Genomic DNA, 20,893 nt, shown 5'->3' with positions numbered 1-20,893 from the left:
TGTGTTGCGCATCAATATGCATGAGCCCAGTTTGATCAAAAGGTACCCTCTGGATTCATGCCTTGAAATAAAGGATGAATTCACATGCATTTGATTTGTTGGGCTCCGCGTATTGATGTAAAATCATCACATCGGAGCTCCGCAGCGCTCTAATGTCGGTGATTACGGACGGTGCTAGGGCATGCAAGGAGAAAGGAGGGAATGCTAAGTACCTGATGGAATAGGTGGGGGCGGGGGAGGTAGGAGCGAGTTAGTCTTGCTTTGGGCTGCATTGGGAGGGCCGCTATCTTTCATACCATACAGCTTCGACTCTTTGGAGAGAGTGCGAGGAGGGAGGATCCGCGCGAGGCGTTGGGCGACTCTGTCTTAAGTGTCTTGGAGTTGTAGTGCAACTAAAAAGGAAAGCAAAATGGAAGATTGGATCATTTAAAGAAAAAAAGAAATATAAACTAGAGTAGAAACTTGTGGAGACTTTAGATGCTACCAGGGAGCAGACCTTAACGTCCACTCCTGGAATGTAGAATACTGTGGTCTCCATGTCGTTGGATTTGGTCTGCAGGGAGGAGGGGCATTTCTTGCCAGCTAGGAGATGGGTGGTGGAGGTGTAGGTGGGCTGCAGCTTCTTCTTCTTGGGAGGAGACTCCTGGTCCAAACTCCTGAGGCTTCGATCACAGCTCCTGCAAAACCCACAGGAAGACAGAGGCATATCAATAAGATGTGCTTATGCCTAATTCTGTTTACTTATCTGAATGAAGAAGGTTTTACTCTTTGCATCCACTAAGGACAAGCTACTGCAAAAACTTTGATCTGGAAAATCATTCGAGTAGATTCTCTAATGTAGAGTTTGATTTTCTTTCTTGAGGTTATTAAAAAAAAAATAGCAGGGAAACTGACTGAGACTTTCAATGGAAATCTATTCTCACCGCGGTAGTTATCGGAATAAGAAGTGTGCCTTTCATCGTACCTCCTGAGGGAAATGTCCTCATGCTCTGGTTGCTGAGTAGTGGGGTGAAGGACACACTTCCCGCTGTCAATCTCCACGCGCACATCCAGCTCAAAGTCGATGTTTCTTTCAGTCGCCGGGCCGCCGAAGCTGCGGTTGGCAGGCGTGCTCGGCCAGCGCTCGCTGAACAGCTGACTCACAGCCGAGAACCCCGAGGACTTCCTGTGAGACGCTTGGCTGGGAAGAAAGAAGAAAGCGAATGTTCAGTGAATGCTGAAAACCGTGAAACATTATTCATAGTACAAAAGAAATAAAAATCGGAAAGAAAAGTTTCCGTGCAACTGTAATGTGAGATTAAAAAGGTGCCTCCTTTCATCTAACGTTCATCACTAGAATGCTTGAGATGGGGCGAAAAAGAAAAAGACGACTCACATGGGCCTTCGGTAGCTCGGCGGTCTCTCCCGTTCGAACTCGTCATCCTTTTCCGAGTCCTCGGAGGAGGATGAGGACAGGTCATCGCGCCTCATGTCGTCGTGCTGGAAGGGAAGTGCGGGTGAGAAGACGGCAGGGGTGCAGGGGGCACTGAAAACCGAACCCTGGCCCTCGTAAAAGGATGGAGAATGGAGGTGATGGTGATGAGGATGGGATGGCTCATCAATCGTGACTGACAACAGGTCCACCTCGGTCTCCTCAGGAAACTTCAAAGAGGGGTAAAGAGTCAAACTCACACAAGGAAACAGCCTTCATCAAGCTCTTCATACTTAAGGACATGATGTCTTAAGCAGGAAGTCAGCCAATGAATCATAACTTCGAAGGAGGCGGTGTTCTGTTAATTGGACCACAGGGTGTTTTGTTTTGTAGTCTATAACTGAATGCTGAAATCAAATCTCTCAGCACGGTTTAGATGTCTTGTTTTAAGACAGGTCCAATGACAGAACACTACCAGCCCTCAACAGTCCCAGAGGAGCGGAGAGGTCATGCACTTTCTGTAAAGAGGAGGAATGAAAGAGAGACAGTGTGAGACAAGGAGAGAGATGAGGATGAAGTGATGCCCCCGAAAGGAGAAAAAAGGAGAAAACACACTCTCGAGAGGATGACGATGGAAAGATGCCCAAGAAAGCCTTCAAGTACAAAAAGTCTGCTATCCTTAAAGACAGCTGTAGAAGAAAAAAAGATAGAAGTATTGAAAATGTTCGCCAACTGAATCGGAAACCATCTGGACTTGAAATTTGAAAACGATGGGTCATTATTGGCCTTTTATTTTCATTGACTGGGAGTACGTGGGCGGTTCAAGCTGAACGACAGAACATAAGGGCCGACAAGTGAAGCAAACTCGGTCACGTGGCCTAAAGCAGTGTCCGTCTGGGTCTGTCATCATTAAAAGAGTAAATACCGGAGGCATTGTTGCGAGGAACTATTTCATCATTCCAGCAGGAAAATACCTGATTTATTAACATTCAATCAGGGCATTATTTATTTAGTTATAAAACTGAATTGACTTACTAAACTTAATTTAAAAAAAAGGTGCGTTTTTACTAAACATTGTCTGGAACAAAAAAGGATTTGTGTCAAATTAGTGGATTTTAATCACAAATTGGTTAGGACTAGTTTGAGTCTCCCTGTGTCTCAGCTGGATGCCTGGCTAACTTGCAATAACTGCAAGACTCCAAAAAGTCAATGTGACCAGCAAAGAAATAGTCCAACACATAACTTCGCCTAAAAACACAAGTTGTAAATGGTTATTTCTTTGGTTTTTGGACGGATTAAATAAAAGACATGTCAATTAGCGAGCGTTAGAAGAGCTAATAGATTGGTATTTGTTGCCTTGTACATGGCCAGTCTTTATGCTAAGCTAGGCTAACCGGCTGCTTGCATTCCCTTAATATCGAACATACAGATATGAGATTGGTAGCAATCTTCTCCTCTAACCCTCAACAAGAGAGCAGAAAGGTAGTCCTACCATGCCAGTCCTTAAAGACCTATTAGCTGTTTAGACTTGTCTAGTGCAATATGGAGCATTTCATCAAGAGACAATGCTAAACAATTTGTGCCACTAAGGTTGATTAGGGGGATGCTTCTTCACAGCAGAGCAGACTTAGGTGAGGGAAGGAGTGAAATTGTTTATGATAAACTTTTTTTTCTTTACGGGAATAACAAATAATTAGAATTTTAAAATCATGCGCCAATGACCTTTAAAGCCGGATTGATGTCCATCTGTCATCTGTGTTTGATCGGATATTGTTTGGGGTGAGAGAGGAGCTACAGTTGTGATGAACAGCAGCTGACAGGCTGTGATTCAGAGCCTAGCCATGCATAGTTAGAAACCAGACAGTATATTAATGTTTAAGGCAAGTTGATTTGGTTATTTATGCAGTTTCAAAACAGGATGATAACGTGCAAGTCTATAATTCATTAGCAGCATTCTAACGCTGCACTTGTATTTACAGGCAAGTCTCATTATGCAAGAAAATCAATTTCTGAGAGCATGCTTGCGTTATCCAAATAAAATCCTGTTTCTATCTCTCATATCTCTGTGGGTGAAGGAATGCTGCTGGTATTTATCCAGTGAGTGAGTAGTAATAAAGACTAGAGAAGATTTATTCCACATATACCATCACATAAATCATAGTTTAACTAGGGACACAAAGAGCGGGATTAAAGTCAATTATCATGCAAATAAACACACTGTTGTTCAATAGAACATCCTGTTTTGATTTTGCATATTCAAAGTTCCCATCAGCACGCTCAAGGTAATCACAGAGGAGAAGAGGAAACACCAGTATTTCTTGCTGTTGGTTAGGTATTTTAATTTGTTAAATGTATTCTTTCGAGCCATATACCTTGAATACCTCTCCTGGACTGACCGGTGCATGTGCAGAGTCCAAAGCCTGATTATTTATCTTCAATTGAACAAAAGAGTTATTAAAAAAAGAAGCTCATCCAAAACGAAAAAAATAAATCCTCAGAGCGTAATGGTCTCTCCCTTTGAGCCGTCTTTAAAATAAAACGTGAAACCCATGATCACACGACATGTGAGTCGCATTAAATATCAGGATGTATGGAGATCAATTACAGTGACACATCGACATGAAGGATGAGATGATTTTGATCTTCAAACTGTCAACATAAAATGGCACAAAACGGAAAATATCCACTTTCATCACACTATGATCATTTTAGTTATTGATTTGGTTAAAACATATGTTTCTAGAGCATACTTACAACAGTGCAATCAAATCTGTACAAAGGTAAGATGTGTTCCTTTAGCTCTCGCCATGTTGTCAGCATGTGAGTTGCGTTTTACATTTACCGTGTCCTGGATGTTGAAGGTGACCCGAGGTCCAGGTGAGGACGCGTCCACGCGCATGTCTGGTAGATCATCCACATCCCCGATTCTGGAACTATGGACACAGTAAAGCAAACTGATAAGATACAAACTGCATGAGATGCAATAATACAAATACTTTAAGTTGTAAGTGACATGAGTACAACATTTCTGCCAGCAACAAAAAAAATTAAAAATAAAGATTTGTGATGGAAAAAAAAAAGGTCCTCAAAGGCATTTTAATGACAAACTTTCACAAAGTAACGACTTAGTCATTATTTTTTCCATTCCCCAAGTTTTCCATTATTTTGCGATGCTAAGTCATTATTCTGAGATACTAATTCATCTAAAATAATGACTTAGTATTTTAAAATCTAAAAACTTCTATTCCTATTCAATCTGCTTAAACCTGGTATTTCTGCACAGAAAGATTAGGATTCCATGTCTGTGTTTGCAGTATTTTCATTCTGTACTAATACTATAAGTCATTATTTAAAGATACTAAATCATTATTTAAAGATACTAAGTCATTATTTAAAGATACTGAGTCATTATTTAAAGATACTGAGTCATTATTTTGGGATACTGAGTCATTATTTTGGGATACTGTTATTACTTTGAGATGAGTAGGCCATATTTCATTATTTCGATATAAGTAATTATTTTAAAATACTAAGTAATTATTTTAAAATACTTTGTTATTATTATTATTATTATTATTAGATACTTAATAATTATTTTAAGGTTTGTAAGTCATTATTTTGAGATGAGTCAGCCATTATTTAGAGATACTAAGTCATGTTCTTGAGATAATGAAGTCATTAGACACGAGAACGTGTATCATTGCAATGACTGATCTATTTGTTTTCATCCCGCTGGAGCAAAAGAGCTTGGATACAACATACACTACATTATTGTTGATTTCATAAAACACTGTAACCTCTCAATCAAAGCTCAAAGCCAAAATTGTTACCCACCAGATTCATTTCCAGCTGTTTTTTTACTCATTCATTCTGACCCTGAGTTAACGTTTCCCCATTGCTTACAGCGTTGTCAACGGTTTTAACATCATTACTACATTCATTCTGAGATATCTGCATAATTACTATAAACAAATACGCTAAGCACTTCCTCTCCTCTACCTTCCATTCTAAGTTGTGAGTCACTGCATCCTCTTTGTGAGAAGGTTAATAGGAAATGCGTCTCAAAAACATGTAGCGCCAAAGCATTGATGTGAAGCAGAGGTTAGTTTGTCTTGTTTGTTTACAGTAAATGCTGGATGAAGCACCCTTAATAGTGTCATTTCCATAATAATACGAAACCAGGCAGGGTAAGTGGCTACTCTTGCCCTCATTTGTTTTTTTTACCTCTGTCTGTCCATCCTTTTTAGAGGAGGTCGACCTGCTGCCGCCGAAATGCTTTTGGAGCGGTTGTAGCTTGGTTTGTAGCCAAGACCCCACTTATCCTTTAGAGAGGCCGCCTGGTCAGCAACAAACACAAAGTCAGACACAATGTTTCCTAAATCTAAAAGAGAGACACTCAGGTCTTGTAAGGTATGATGGGTAACATTTCAATTGACAGTGTCCAAAACGTCATCTGATCAATACAAATTGCTTATTGGGGATGGTAAATGGATGAGCATTCACCCTCATGCTGGAGCGACGCAGCTTCTTTCTGACATCTCTCCTGATGTCGTTGACGGCCACGGACTCCATCTGCTGATAACGTTGGATCTCCTGGTTGATGGTGCCTTCACTTGCCCCTAATTTCCTGTGGTTAAAAACAAGAACATGTAGATAGTTTTAAAAGGACGGCAATGGATTGTTGGACTTTTTTCTTCACTAGTTGAACCATTTAGAATCATTTATATCGCATCACAATATCACATCTTACTTGAGGTCGTCGATGACCTTGGCCTGTTCGTTCAGCTCCCTGATGTCCACCACCCTCTTGGTGAACTTCCTCCCACGAGCGTCGATTACCTGGTTTCCCATCGCCATCTGCCTCCTGGGGTCAATGGTCTCCTGTTGGGTCGAAGCATTGATACACACCCAAACATATTTATCTGATAAAACCGATGTCGAAATGAAAAAAAAACCTTCTGATCAAACCCCCAAAGATTTCCGCCAGGCAGCTGCTGCAAATGTGAATACAGCCTTCTAAAATCTGTCTGAAAGAGGTGAACTATTTAGATTTTTAGGATTCAATTACAGCAGAGTTATATGCAGCCCGATCCGCACACCACGTATCATCAAAAACACTAGCCAACACCACCACCACTTCCACCATCACCACCACCACCACTCAAATTTCAAGAGGGAAAACAAAGCTTTATTCAATCAGGGAATTGTCTAACACTAATTCATTTTTCCCCCCATCATTAAGGCTTAATGAGTAGGGCAGGGAAAGCAAATGCTAAGCAACACCATTCTCCATCATCATGCTAATTAGTCAAAGCATGACATAGCACTGCTCAGCATTTTGGAATAAACAACCCCTCAGGTGACGACTGAGATGTAACACCACCTAGCAAGTGATTTAGACAGCCCAGAGAAGAGTTTAACACTGTGGGTGGCTACATACACAGGCCCAGGAGAGGGGTCTTTGGGCCCTGGCACTGCCCCCTCGGGGGCGGGGCGATGCACAGTTTAAGTAGTCAGCTGGGACAGACACACTCTGAGGCCTGGGGCTGAGGCCCAGGATGTGGTTTACCAGACGCTTCCTTAAGGTCAGCCGAGGGCTGAACTGGCTCCCTGGACTCTGTAGACAACGGCAGGGACAAATGGATGCAGAGGTGGAAGAACGGTCGACTCGGATCAGACTTTACCTTCTGAAGCTTTAAAAGGTAAGCCAGGTAGGATTTGCTCAAATGTACTGATATTAAAGGAATAGTCGGATGTTTTGGGAAATACGCGTAGTTGCTTTCTTTCGAGTTAGATGAGCAGACCACTGTCATGTTAGTCTGTTAAATATGAGGCCACATTGGGAAGCCAGTTAGCTTAGCATATAGCCTGTCCAAAGGTGAGGAAATCCACCTATCAGCACCACTGCAGCTCACAAAGAAACACATTATGTCTTGATCTGTTACTAATGGAAAACCAAGGTGCAAAAATCTTCTTATCAGAGTCTTATCGTCACTGTGAGGTTGCCACACAACCAGCGGAGACTTAAACCCCGCCCCATAAAATCTGGTAAATTCCGTTCTTCAGACAGAGCCGGTGTAGTTGTTTCTAGGGCTGTGTCTCAAGGTAAGTCTCTTCCAATCGGAATATCAGCGATTAGATCTCCAGCTCCTCCAGTCCAAGTCGACGTGTCCTTTGGCAAGACATTTATACCCCAAATTGCTCCTGAAAGCTGTGTCTATGAATGGCTTAGTTAGTCCTGATCGGAAGGTGGCACCTTGCATGGTAGCCCCTTCCATCATTGTATGAACGGGTGTGAATGGGTTAATGACACGTAGTGGTAAAGCGTTTTGAGTGGTCCAAAGACTAGAAAGCTGCTATACAACAAGTCCATTTACGATTTACTATTTACCTTTTATTTCCCAAAATGTCAAACTATTCCTTGGATTTGTGTCAACCACCAGTGGGAGGCTCAATAGCTGAAGTTCACCGTTTATGTTCTGTGGTTTTCTTTCATAACTGAAGATATCTATACCATCAATTTCTTTAGATTTTCCAGAGATCTTCCTGACTGATGAGAACCAGAACAGCTGATCCACTGCTGGCATTATTTTCTGAACATTAAAATGTGTCATCACAACTAAGCAGAAAGTGGTATTTAAATGACAAAATAAATCTATCTGTGGTAGAAATCATTAAAACAATAGCCCAAAGGGAGAGCTGGGACGTAGATGAACCCATCATTGACTGACCATGTGGATTGTAGGTGACATGGAGTCGGCTTCGTCCTCATCTGAAAGGTCCGCCATGTTGACAGAGTTCAGGTCGGCGATGTCGTCCACGTCCTCCTCGCCCGTCAGTGACGTCAGCGTGTTGCCCAGCGCGTTGAGGCGTTTGCCGATGTTGGGATCCATGTGAACGTCGATACCGCACATCTTCCAAAGCACGTTCAGGGTCCAGGTGCCGGCACTACTGCTCTCTGTTTTTGAGGAGGAGGACGAGGAAGCCGTGAGGGAGAGGAGAGACACAACGGCTGAGGATGTGGATGAAATTAATGTGAAATAAAAGTTTTCAGACAGCTGTCTCATGGTTATTATGCAGCTCCTGGGTGTGATCTTTATTTTATGAACCAGAGCTTATTTAAAGGAACTTGCCTGCAGAAGGTTGCCCCGTAGTCCTGGAACATACTTCATATGTACCATCAGGGACTACACCTGTACACAGATCACACACAGACAGTCAATATTTCAGAGGAGCTGCGTGCACAGAAAGCATTAACTTTTTGGACATACTGAAGTCTGAACAATAATATAGATCTAAAATTTTAAATGTATCTATGCATGTATGTATTTTTTTTCTCGTTAAGCATCTATAAAAAGAGACTCAATTCCTTTTTTTAGATATGCAACTTGAAGACTTTCCTTTCTTCACTCAATCAATGCTTTTGACCTGTATTAAAAGGGGAATAAAACTGTAGCAAAACTAACCACGAGCAGAAATTCACACTAAAATACAAAGCGTCACTCACAAGCGTTCATGACCATATCCCCCCGGATTTCAGGCTTCCAGTCGTCCCAGGAGGTCTCGAAGCCCTCGGCGAAGCGGATGCAGAAATTCTTGAAGTGGCCTTTGCTTACCAGGGACTCGGAGGAGCAGGCGGTGATCAGTGTGCTCTCGATGGTCAGGACCATAGCTGAGCCGGTGTCAAAATCTATGCTGTGGTTGGCCTGGCGGAGAAGCAGGGAGAGTAGGGAGGGTGGTGGTTACCAAGGCCTCAAGTGAGGGTGAAGTACATGAAAGAAAAAAGAAAAAAAAAGAAAAAGAACCCACTTCCACGTGTACGAAAAAAGGCAGAGTTAGCTGGTAACACTTCATTCTACTGTACTGTGCATATACTTATCCGTTCAATAAAATCCGGATCAATTTGATTTAGTTTCATGAGATTTTTAAATAAAATGTTTCACCAAATAATTTCAGAAAAGTCCACAAATTACTGATCTTGTAAATACACCAATGAGTGAAATGTTACCTAGCTTTTCACTTTGTTAGATTGTGTTTAATTGCAGTATTGGGGAGAAAAAAATGCCCTGAATTTCTGGTTTGACTCTAAATTGGTCCTAAAATAGGGGTCTGATCATCATCCCAGTCATAACTGGAGGCAGGTAAAAAGCATGTTTTCCTCCTAAGCTAACCAAGTATCTGTCATTATGAAACAGACCGCAGTTTTTTTGAACAATTACTGCAGGAATCCAGGTAATTTCAAAATGCTTTCTCTTACAGAAGAAACAGAGCCTGCTATGTCATTAGATTGTGTGTGCGGCACAAACAATTTCATGGCAGTCTCTGAAAGATGAGCCTAAAAAATGCCCTTGTTTCCATTTTAACAACAAGGGAATTCTCTGGACACCAACTGGCATAACCTCTTTTATTTTTAGAATGAAGTAGTTTAAAACACCCCAGACACCAACTCAATCTTCATTAGTTGCTGTTGTTATGCCAGCTTTGTGGGTTTGAAATGTGATTGTTACAAAGTGGTGCGACCTGCCATATTCACAACAAAAAGAGCACTCTCGATGCAGTGTACTTGTGTCATGGAAGAGTATTGATCACAGTAAGTCATTGTCCCACAACAAGCCATCACAAGAGATGTAATAAATTGTCGGTTACTTTTCGTGCATTTTTTTGCCGGCCTACTGATGTGCTGGCCCCAGCTTCAGAGTTGATGCCCTCCGTAGCTGGTACTTGTCCTCTCTATGGAAATAAGTGTGACATAACAGCTGGTATATCTTGTCTCTATGGACATACTGTAGTAAAGCATAGTACTGGAGTATAACAAGTCAACCGATATGGACCATTCATTGATATCCAGTGTTTCCCCTAAAAGTTTCTATTAGTGTGTAGGGGTGGCCTTAAAAAATGTAGTATGTTGCACATTTGTGTTGCTGTTTATTGTGGTATAGTTGTGCATCGTATCAGAGGTTGCTTGCTTTGCATTTGTAAGTGTACATTATAGAAGTTATTGAGGGGAATGAATGTGTGTGTGTGTGTGTGTGTGTGTGTGTGTGTGTGTGTGTGTGTGTGTGTGTGTGTGTGTGTGTGTGTGTGTGTGTGTGTGTGTGTGTGTGTGGGGCAGACTGATGGACAGTCAGCCCACTAACAACTTAGGTAGGGGAAACACTGATATCCAAACTGGAAACAGAGGAATTGTTCTTTTATGAAAGTAAAGAACAAAAGTGCAATTGTTTTCAAAGGTTATTAATAACAGCAAAACCCATGTCATGAACACTGGTACAGTTGATGTTACCAAGTGCTGATGGAGGTGATGATAATCATTTCCTTTTTAAAGAGGGGATGAAGGGAACAATTTGACAGAAGAAGCCCCAAAATGATTCCTGTGCGCTCTACTTTTTTGAAGTAAGAATAAGATTCTTATAAAGAGTGCTCCTTACTATGGACAAAACGTAATCTTAAAGACGTGCTTAAAGTAAAACACCTTCTGCAAACTGTGGCTTCTATGTGTAACTGCTAAAAAGGTAATCATGGTACTTTAATGCCAATCAAAGATGCTAAAGCTTGTGAGAGTTTTTAGATCTCTGATTGCATGATTAGCATTAAACATGACTACAAATGTAAATGTGAACATTTTAACAGAATGACCTTGAAGCCAGCAGATTGCAACCCTGCCATTGGTTATATAATTAGCAACTACGATATATGAACTTTGAAATCTGCGTCTAGGAGTTAGTTTGTAAAAATGTTTAAAGCTCTACAATATTGACTTTGAAAGATCCAAAACTAAGCAGAGCTGCTTACCTGGGATGTGTTGGTGATGGGTAGGCAGATGCCCAGGTCGTGTACGGTCAGCTGCAGGAAGAGGGTGCTGAAGGCCTGGGCGGAGGTCTGTTGGATGCCTGGCAGCTTGTCCACCACCTCTTTGGTGGCCATGTGAATGTCTTTGTTGAGGGCCAAGCGCTGCTCGTTCCAGTTGTCGTATGCTGCCTTGTAATTCAGCCAGAAGAGCACAGCTGCAGGAGGGCACAAGGGTTGGTTTGAACTAAACTTAGTATTCACATCCTGAATGAGGTGTAAACACATTAGATTTGGAGACTTTAATGGTGCTTCTTCGTTATGTGTGAACTTCAGATGCAATTTCATCACTGAGCCATCCTTTTTCAAGCCGTGTTTGAGTGGGTAGAATACTTAAGGAAACTGTTGGCAGTCTCATAACCTGCCACGTTCATGATGCTTTAAGTGTCAACAAACAACGTTAATAGGAAAGGGTCACATTTTTCTTCCCCTCCAACAAAAACTAGGGACCTTCTTGCAATGGGATCACACCAGCAGGGAAGCCAAATCGCACCAACTTTTGATGCCAAAGGCTAAACAAAAGTTTTGCGATTGCATTGTCTGCACAAATACAGACAGAAATAATAACACCTGGCAAAGAACTCAAAACCTCCACTGTGGTAGTTGCACACATTGTGACACACACACACACACACACACACACACACACACACACACACACACACACACACACACACACACACACACACACACACACACACACACACACACACACACACACACACACACACACACACACACACACACACACACACACACACACACACACACACACACACACACACACACACACACACACACACACACACAAAACAATACCAGCCACTAACCAGAACATTGTTAAGGTACTCAGGATAAGCTTTGACATTTAATCTAATGTGGAGAAAAGGTGAACTGAACCTCTGTCAAATGCCACCGGCTGGGCGAAAACGATTGGCCTGTTGAGCGTGATGAGGACGGCCTCCTTGTCTGAGGAGCCACTGATCTCCTCCTGCAGAGCGTTACGCAGACCGATCCTTGTTCGGAAGTACGCCACCTGGTGGAAGTCCGAGCCGGCCTCTTCGTACACCTGTAAAGCGAAATGGAGAGAGAGGGCGTCACATGACGATCTCCTATCACCTTTAAGTTGATTCCAGACTTAAAAAAACCCTAGAGCGCTTTCACTTCACCAGTGGGAGACCCAATCTGTACCTGGTGCTTGACTATCTGTCCAAGAGCCAGGTGGAGATCTACTTGACATTTGCCAAACAGCTTCAGGTAACTGCTGCTGCCACCGGGCTGAGCCTTGCACTGGATCCTGTTGGAAAGCTCCAGCTCGATGAGGCCCGTCTCGAAGCGCACAGCTCGCATGGAGGGAGTGGTGGCGGTCATCTGGATTCCCTGCGAACAAGAAAACAGCATTTGGGAAAGTCCTCAAAGCTTAACTGGCACTCAAAATACAAAATAAAAATAAAAAACGCTGGAGAGGAACCGTTTACTGGTTTTATTCCTTTAAAACAATGCAAAGTTTGGACCAAAAATCTTCACCTGGTTGCTTCGGCCACTGTGACAGAAAGAAACTGAACATGATGTACCTTGAACATGAGGCTGAGAGAATAAAGCAGGATTTTGGGCTTGTCTGCATCTGCTGAGGTGTCGGGCTCGTTCCACAGTGGGATGGGTTGCTCTCCTCCTGCACGCAAAGAGAGCAAACAAGTCAACCTCACGAGCCCACACTGACGGTTGTGAAGTGCAACATTACCTGTAATAAAGTGGGGTTGTGTTGTCTGTGTATATGTGTCGGCTCTGATGTGTGCCTAAAGTGTCCCAGTGCTACATTTAAAAAAGACCTCAATGCGAATATTTACCACACACCATTCTCATTATCCTTCACCATAAAATGGTGTAAAACTCACAGGGCAATTGCATCGATCAAGCTTAGCGAGGTTTAAAAAAGCCTGACCATCAATACCGTAAATAAACAGTACTAGATTTGTGTCGGTGCCTCGGGCATTGTTTTGTGAGGAAAACAATATTTTTCATTGACTTAAGCAGCCCCTGTAGGCTCCAGAATACAGCTGGGAAAAGTCAGATGTTTAAGATTAGATTAACTTTATTGATCTGAGAGAAAACACTGGGCCATAACAGCAGCAAAACAAAAGGATGTAGTTTTCTGCAGGTTTTGTCCTACAATATGATAATGAGGTGAAGTTTGCACCGCAGTATAGAAATGTTGGTCTTTGGTACAGTACCTGAGACCTTCTGAATGACCTCGTTGACCTCCTTCATGAAAACCTTTTGCAGGAACACCAGGTGGTTGAGCAGGTCTGTGGTCAGGTTGTGTTCAAATGAACCAATCTGCACGTCAGAGAAAATGAGTGAGGGGGGAGTTAGGATCTACATTGGCTGCTCCGCTCTCCGTCTGGTAATCTTTTACTTGTCCTCCCCCATCAGGAGTCTCTTACCTCGGCCACACAGCGCAGGTAGTTGCCCTGGAGGTAGTTTCCTGGCTTTGCCGGGAAGTCGTCGGGTGCCCAGCCCTGGTCCGAGTGGCTCTCGTGGTCCTCCATGATGTACTCCCCTGACATGGTGACGGGCGGCAGGGTGAGGCTGGCTGATGGTGGCATGGTGGACATGTCCACCGGGGACACTTTGGACTGGAAGCAAAGCTTGTGGTTCGGCAACTCAAAGGTGAAACTGGTTTGTGCCCCTAAAAGAAAAAGCATAATTATTATTACTTATTCTCGGCATATCTCAACGTTTATATAAACACCAGAACATTCAGTAAAACAAGCCTTTTAAGAACTATAAGGAAAACATAAAATCGGAAATCCATTTTTTCCCCACACAGGACAGGTGGAAATAATATTTTCTCCAATTACTTTGCATCATTGTGGAAATTCAATATCAGATCTCCTCTCTCACACACACAAACAAACACACCTGTCATGCCATGGCTCTTCATGCGACCCATTTTGTACTCGGCTTTGAGCGAGGGCAGCAGGGCAGCCCCGATGGTGATGCCATCTATCATGGCGCTGAACTTTAGGACGATAGGCTTCTTCTCCAGGCCTTCGGGGAGCTGAGGGAACTCGTTGGCTTCTACGGGGGTCTGATTGATGCTGGATGCTTTTTCCGAGGGTTGCGGGGTCGGAGTGTCCTCTCTGTTAGGAGGTTGACTGTAAGGGGAAAAAAAAAAAATGTTCACCCACTCAGTCAGGATTGTAAAATTGCATATTAGGGACATCTAGGGTTGAAAAAATGTAATAAAATGATGGAGCCGGGGGAGAGGGAGAGATTATGAGTGCAAAATTTCCAAAGAAAAATGTTTGGGTTGGTAAAGGAACCACATCGCCTCACTTTACAAGGTTGCATAAACTTCATCACACGACAAACACTGCAGAAATATGAGGCCCCGAGTGCAAAATATATATGACTTAGTATCTATTTATATTATGTAAAAGATGATATTCGTCATATGGGACCACAGAAACGGCAAACTTTAGCTTTTATTTGATAACGTATCAGGTAAATAAAACAAGAAACTGTTTTAGAATGAGGATAAATTTTAATCTATACCGATGTCAGCATTATGCTCTTAAAATAGCACAGAAAGAACATTAAAAAGAAAACATGCATATGTATGTTTCAGGACCATAGATTCTCTCAGAGGCCTTCCTTACCATAAGAACACTTATGCCACTAATGTGTTTAGACGTAACAAAATCAAGAGGCTATACCACAGATTTGCACTGGGCAGCTCAGTTTTTTCTCCTAAAATGATCTCTTTAATCTTGGAATTATTTTTTTTCCATCATCGTAGGATTTACTTATTATTCACAAAAGGTGTTGACTTTATGAAAGGCTTGCTCTGTCAGGTAACTGTTGCTATGTTCATGGCTGGACTGGATTTGGCATGCAGTGCTTTAGATTGGCCATCAAATCAGTGTCAAAACTTATCGGGGTAAATTGTTGTTGTTGGAAGTGACACACACACAGAAGAAATTGCTACTATTATTTGTGTATTATGTGTGTGTGTGTTATTATGGAGAGCTTTGCATATACTGGCTCATATTGCAGTGAACATCCAATTATAGAAAAGTTGTTTAATATCCCGAGCACACCTACAACTCTATAAATATATTTACATAATTCAGAATATTACCATGGAAACAGACCACGCACACAGGCTTTGGAAGTAGTTAACTGGCAACAGTGTGGATATGCTGCAGTGACCTGTCACTTATGGAGATGAAAGACTCCTTATGAGGATTTTATTAAATGTAGATTACAATTTAATGACATTAGTGTGTGGCGGGACGGATTGATTTGGGATTTTTAAATATAGTTACAAGTGTACAACATTTTTGAGACGGTTTCTCATTACTTTTAAATGCTATTAACGAGCCACTTGTGCATAACTAGGGACATTTTTGGCTTTTTAATCTTTCAATTACTTTGGGTGTGTTGATGACAAGGTTGGGAGCTTCTTTTCTAATTTAGAAGTTCAACCTTGGCGCCTATCACAAGCCTTAAATAAACCATGTAGCCAAAATAAAAATTCAAAAAAATCAGACCTTTAAGGACAAAAATTTCCCCATTGAAACTGATCAAAACCACAATTTGGTCCCACGGCCATCAGCGCATAAAATCAAGCATTCTATTATACAAGGTTTCCAATCTAAAAATGATTTTTTTCCCCAGCAGATGGGGCCAAAATATAATATTTTCCTGGTGTCCACTAGGGGCATCGCTGCTATATTATGGAGCAAATACAATGTATCAAAATCACTATTGTTGCCAATCACTGACATATCCAAGACTTTGAAAAAAACATGGTATTTAGTAAATAATAACTGTGGCATTATGTAAACAATAGGGCATTTAAATTCTAAATAAATAAGGTTTTGGGGTAATTATGATCTGATGGACTGATGCTAGATAAAATATTTAACTAATACAATATTAAAATAATATAAATATATATTAGAATAGTTTTTTCGACAGGTATATCTGTGTCCTCTAAATAGATAGGGGCATCGTTTTTTCTAACAAGGGTTAAAAGATAAAAAATAAATGAAGGGCACATACACATTGGAGGGCTGGCGGATGAGGTCGGAGATTTGTTTGGAGAGCTGGTGGGAGCTGCGGACCATCATGCTGTGCAGAGTCGCCGGGTGCTGGGGGATGTTGATCATGATGGCCCCCACTTTGAAGACGGCTGCATTGTTGGTCTTCAGTCCTCGCTGGGCGCTGTACAAGGCCTGGGACTTGGCGATGTTGCATTTGACCACCGTCCTGAAACACAGAGTGAAGTGGAATGAGCAACAAGATGGAATATTTTCCAGCTTAAGTGGAATATCTGAGAGGACATCAAACAGTGAGAGACCATGCAGACTCTGGACAGCATTCAGTTTTCTGGGCACGGGTGGAATGAGCAATCACAACAGTGACACATGTTCCACTACGAATGAAGAAGGTAGTGAATGGAACACTATGGAGGTTGAATGCAAGGTCTTAAGCAGACATCATTTTGTGAGATCTTGTCTATTGTAGCAAATACATTACTGTCTCTATTCTTAGATAATCTGGTATTTCAGCATGGGGAAGACTAAAATATTACAAAACTCTGCTTTCATAAACACAAACAGTTAACATTTGAACAAGCTGAGCCCTGAGAAACCGTTCACTAAAAATACACATGGATGACGGACAAATGAAGGATGTGGAATCGGGGCTGTTTTTTTGATTCACTAATGCATGGGACCCCTAAATGTTGGCAATAACATACAGAAACTCTTGTTTAGCTGTGCTGGTGGGAGATGTTGGGAAATCCTCCAGTCTATGCAAGTGGTTTGAAGAGAAAGCCAAGGAATGTAAAGGGGGGGAGGAGGAAGAAGAGCAGAAGAAAGTGTGAAACAGTTCTGAGACGACACCATAAGGTGAAAAGAAAGTTTTCTACGAGCAAGAACATTGAGAAGTCACTCCAGGTCAAATCGTGATGGTCATGTGCCCTTCTTTTGGTTTAGAAAAAAAAAAATAGAATAATCTAAGCCATCATTTAGCATGAAAACATCTCCAAACAACTGCTGACATGGCAGACACAAAGCTTTAACTGTGACCCCTTCATTTGGAATGGAGCCTGATGCTGATTATCGCTTAATTAATGTCTTTGTCTGCAAACTGTGTTTATTTGAAGCAAACAAGCGAGTAGGAAACATATGCAAATGTCACCGCAATCATTCTTACTTACATCTGAGTTTCATACATGAGTAGCAACTACAAAGTGCCAAGTTGTGTAGCATATACAGATCCAAACACATGAGTGCAGTTCACGGCGTACAGTATGAAAATAGGATTAAGTCTCGGTTTTATTTTCACAGTGGGAGCATCTGTTAAATAGAATGAGATGAAAAAATAAAAAAGAAGAAGCTACTTATTGAAGCAGCAGTAGAAGTTGTAAACTGAATCAAAGCAGCGTGGAGATGTCAGTCTGTCTCGATGCATGACTACAAGGCTTGTAACCTGATTAGGGTCGTTATGTTTTGAGGAAATTGCTTGCGGTAAAAACAAAAACCTCTGTTAGAAATTTCCCCCCCGGCTGGAAATGAGTCGGTAATTGGCTCCCGCTGAGCACCAAGCACTTAAAGGAAAACCCTGCATCTTTTAGTTTAAACTCCGGGTTTCATTGAATGTACTTAACATTAAATCATCCATGTGACAGTTCTGCTTCTGTGTTCTTGTACAAGTAGAAGGTATTCTTCCCTGACCTGCCTCACACATTTTATAGCAATAAGCGTCTTACAAAAGGTCAATATCCATTTTGGCGAAGATGCAACACTTATGGGCTGACAAGTTCTCCGTCTTTGAGACCACAGTTGAAATCAAATAGTTGTTCTCTTGGATGGCACAAAACATTAAAGAATATTGTAAAAAAAAACAAAAAAAAACATGATTATTTCTAATTACAAAGTAAAAAGTAATTAATAACATTTCAAACTTCAAAAACAGCGTGGGTTAGGATCAATATGCTATTCAAAGGATTTCTTTGAAGATGAGACATAAAAAAAAAAACTTCATATTCAAACAAAAATAATTGTTAAAATCCCTCCTCTAATAGGCAGAAGTTAAAAAGTATTTGTACGTACTGGATGTCAGGAGTTATGCCCTCCAGGAGAACGATGTTTACTCCTCCTATGTGAGCCGATGCACACGTCTCTGTCATTTTCTGGTGCAGGATATCTGCTCACACATGAACATAAAAACAAGCACACTATATCAAACAGAACAAACTTTGAATAAAAAGTCTGATGAGGTAAAAAAAAATGCATAAAAACTATAACAAACATTCATTCCCATCGATACCCACACAGGTCTAGATCTCACCTTTCATCTTCTCCTTCAGGGTGAAACTTCCATGGATCTTCTTCAGCTCGGCCTCCATGGTCAGCCCGCCGATGTCGGCCTCCAGGTGGGTGCGGTTCACCATGCCGATGCCGAACACTATGAGCGTGACGTGCTGCGGCTCGGAGCTCACCAGGCTGCGGCGCCGCCCGCCTGCTCCGGGGGGCTTGTTGGGCGTGGTTTGGTCCTGCTGCTCGTTCTCAAAGATCACTTTACAGAGTGGCTCCGAGGGCCGACGCCCGCCTTCTGCAGGACAAAAGGAGAGAGGAAGCAAAGCACACATGTAGAGGAGATTAAAGTAAAAATACATATCACAATTCAACCACTGTAGGAGCATGAAAGATAAAAGATAAAAAAAAAAACATGTGTTTATGCCGCTAGTGTGTGACTTCATGCACAAGAAGAGGATTATGTAAATTGGATTCACGATTTGAGACGCTATTTGCTTTGCAGCTCAGTCGCAGGTGTATTGAGAAAAACACAGTTTCTGTTGGTCTTATTTGTGCAGGTGAATTCCCTCCTGAGTATCTTTTCACTTAAGTAATTTTTCTGAAGACTAGACATTATTAATGGGGTATGGTTTTAGTACATCATGATACAGTCTTTGTTTAACTGCAGGTTTAGCCGATTCTGTAGAAACACTGTCCGACCACTACGAGCTACTCTCATACTCAATGAACACCTCAGAGGAATGGTGGGTCCTAACTGGAACAAAAGGTAACACCGGGCGCGCGCGCGCGCGTGCGTGCGTGCGTGCGTGTACCAGTAACAAACAGGGCTATTTGTAATAAATATAGAGGATGGATTTTGAAACGTGATGAAAGGGAGAATATCTGGGAATTGAAACTCCAGGAGAACAGCAGGGAGAGATGCATATTTTGTCATTATTTATCAAAATCTGATCATTTATATCATATATAATCATTTATATTGTTTGTAGTAGTTTATCAGTATGTTTTATTGCCAGATTTGTTCAAGGCACCCAGAGAAAAATAGGCCGGTGTGAACCCAGCGTAATATCAGGATAAATTGACTAGAAATGTTTTTAATTCATAGAGCAAATAGAAAGCAGAGAATCAGATAAGTACAGTATTATGATTCATTACCAAGGAGCACATTATTACTGATAATGAATAACATCAAGTATTACCAAAATAACAGCAGCTATGTATTGACTATTGTTTGTGTAGGATACGCCTACGAAAATGATTCATGTATGCATTATAAATATGAATGGAAAAAAAAAAGTAAATATATGCAATGTATAATAAAGTCATCCCAAAGTCTGGACAATAAAGTGATCATAAAACAGTGAAGACGCAAAAGACCTGCACTTCAGGTCAGGAGGGAAGGAAGGAAATGTGTCAGAATAGAATTGAGAGCAGGTGGGTTCAGGGGAAGACAAAAAAAAAGGAGGAAGGAAAATCAGCAAAGGAAAAGTACAGTAAGCAATGTCTTCAAAACATAATGTGCTGAAGTGTGGGAAGTAAAGCGGAATAAAAATGCACGGTTGGGAGGAAGGACGGAAATGAGGAACTGGAGGACTTGCTGGAAGCCGATTCCCACCTGAGAGGCAGTTCTCTGGGGAGCTTTTCTCCAGGATGCCGGTGGGATCGGAGATGAGGGAGTAGAAGTTGAGCAGCTTATACATGTTCTGCCAGCATTCTGCCGACGGCTCGCTCTGCTCCGACACCGTGATGGAGTCCGAGTCGTCCATCTGGATGGCCATGTGGTCCGCCACGTCACGGGAGCCCTTCCTCGACACCTGAAGGCGTTACACAATGTACCGCGTTGTGGAACAAGTGAAAATGTCACAACACGCGTCATGGGTAAATAAACGATGATTTATTTCTTCTGCCATTGCACTGCTGTTTACTGCAACGGTGTAGTTTTGAGCCTGTAGGCCGTCACGACAGACGAGTAATGAGATCTGGGAGATGACATCACCTAGTCGTGACAATCACTTCAGTAAACAAAAGAGTAACTCAGTTACTTCTGCAGAAAGAGATAACCGAGTTACTTCTTTAACCTCTGTTTTATCAGTGGAATACACTGTGGAAGTCTGTCACTAGTCCCTCGGAAAAATCTAATTTAATAAAAAATACTTCACTTAAAAAACCTTAGCCTCTTGACGTTTGAAGCACAAGTTTCAACTGTCAAAAAAAATAATGCTCTGGTGTGAATCTATCAATAAATCATGCCAGATAGGTTTACAGAACATTCTGCCATATTTTTAGTTTTGTCTGGAAACTA

The 20,893-nt window shown here is 41.7% G+C and overlaps 1 protein-coding gene across 1 annotated transcript in view; it reads right to left on the bottom strand.

The window, feature by feature from the left end:
- kiaa1109 (KIAA1109 ortholog) overlaps positions 1–20,893 on the bottom strand; it is a 74,100-nt gene that overhangs the window by 14,950 nt on the left and 38,257 nt on the right. Inside the window, 26 exon segments of the mRNA XM_054614637.1 lie at positions 213–332; positions 335–392; positions 497–677; positions 965–1,180; positions 1,376–1,641; positions 3,784–3,843; positions 4,254–4,344; positions 5,636–5,748; positions 5,915–6,038; positions 6,162–6,292; positions 6,852–7,028; positions 8,143–8,369; positions 8,545–8,604; positions 8,919–9,117; positions 10,058–10,141; positions 11,204–11,415; positions 12,158–12,326; positions 12,449–12,637; positions 12,832–12,929; positions 13,489–13,594; positions 13,702–13,946; positions 14,180–14,415; positions 16,328–16,534; positions 18,385–18,478; positions 18,623–18,886; positions 20,207–20,405. Of these exon segments, the coding sequence (XP_054470612.1) occupies positions 213–332; positions 335–392; positions 497–677; positions 965–1,180; positions 1,376–1,641; positions 3,784–3,843; positions 4,254–4,344; positions 5,636–5,748; positions 5,915–6,038; positions 6,162–6,292; positions 6,852–7,028; positions 8,143–8,369; positions 8,545–8,604; positions 8,919–9,117; positions 10,058–10,141; positions 11,204–11,415; positions 12,158–12,326; positions 12,449–12,637; positions 12,832–12,929; positions 13,489–13,594; positions 13,702–13,946; positions 14,180–14,415; positions 16,328–16,534; positions 18,385–18,478; positions 18,623–18,886; positions 20,207–20,405 (4,126 nt within the window).

Source organism: Anoplopoma fimbria, chromosome 15 (assembly GCF_027596085.1).
Source record: "Anoplopoma fimbria isolate UVic2021 breed Golden Eagle Sablefish chromosome 15, Afim_UVic_2022, whole genome shotgun sequence".
Lineage (NCBI taxonomy): Eukaryota > Metazoa > Chordata > Actinopteri > Perciformes > Anoplopomatidae > Anoplopoma > Anoplopoma fimbria.
Note: the sequence above shows the minus strand (reverse complement) of the source record. Positions and strands in the feature narration are given on the sequence as shown.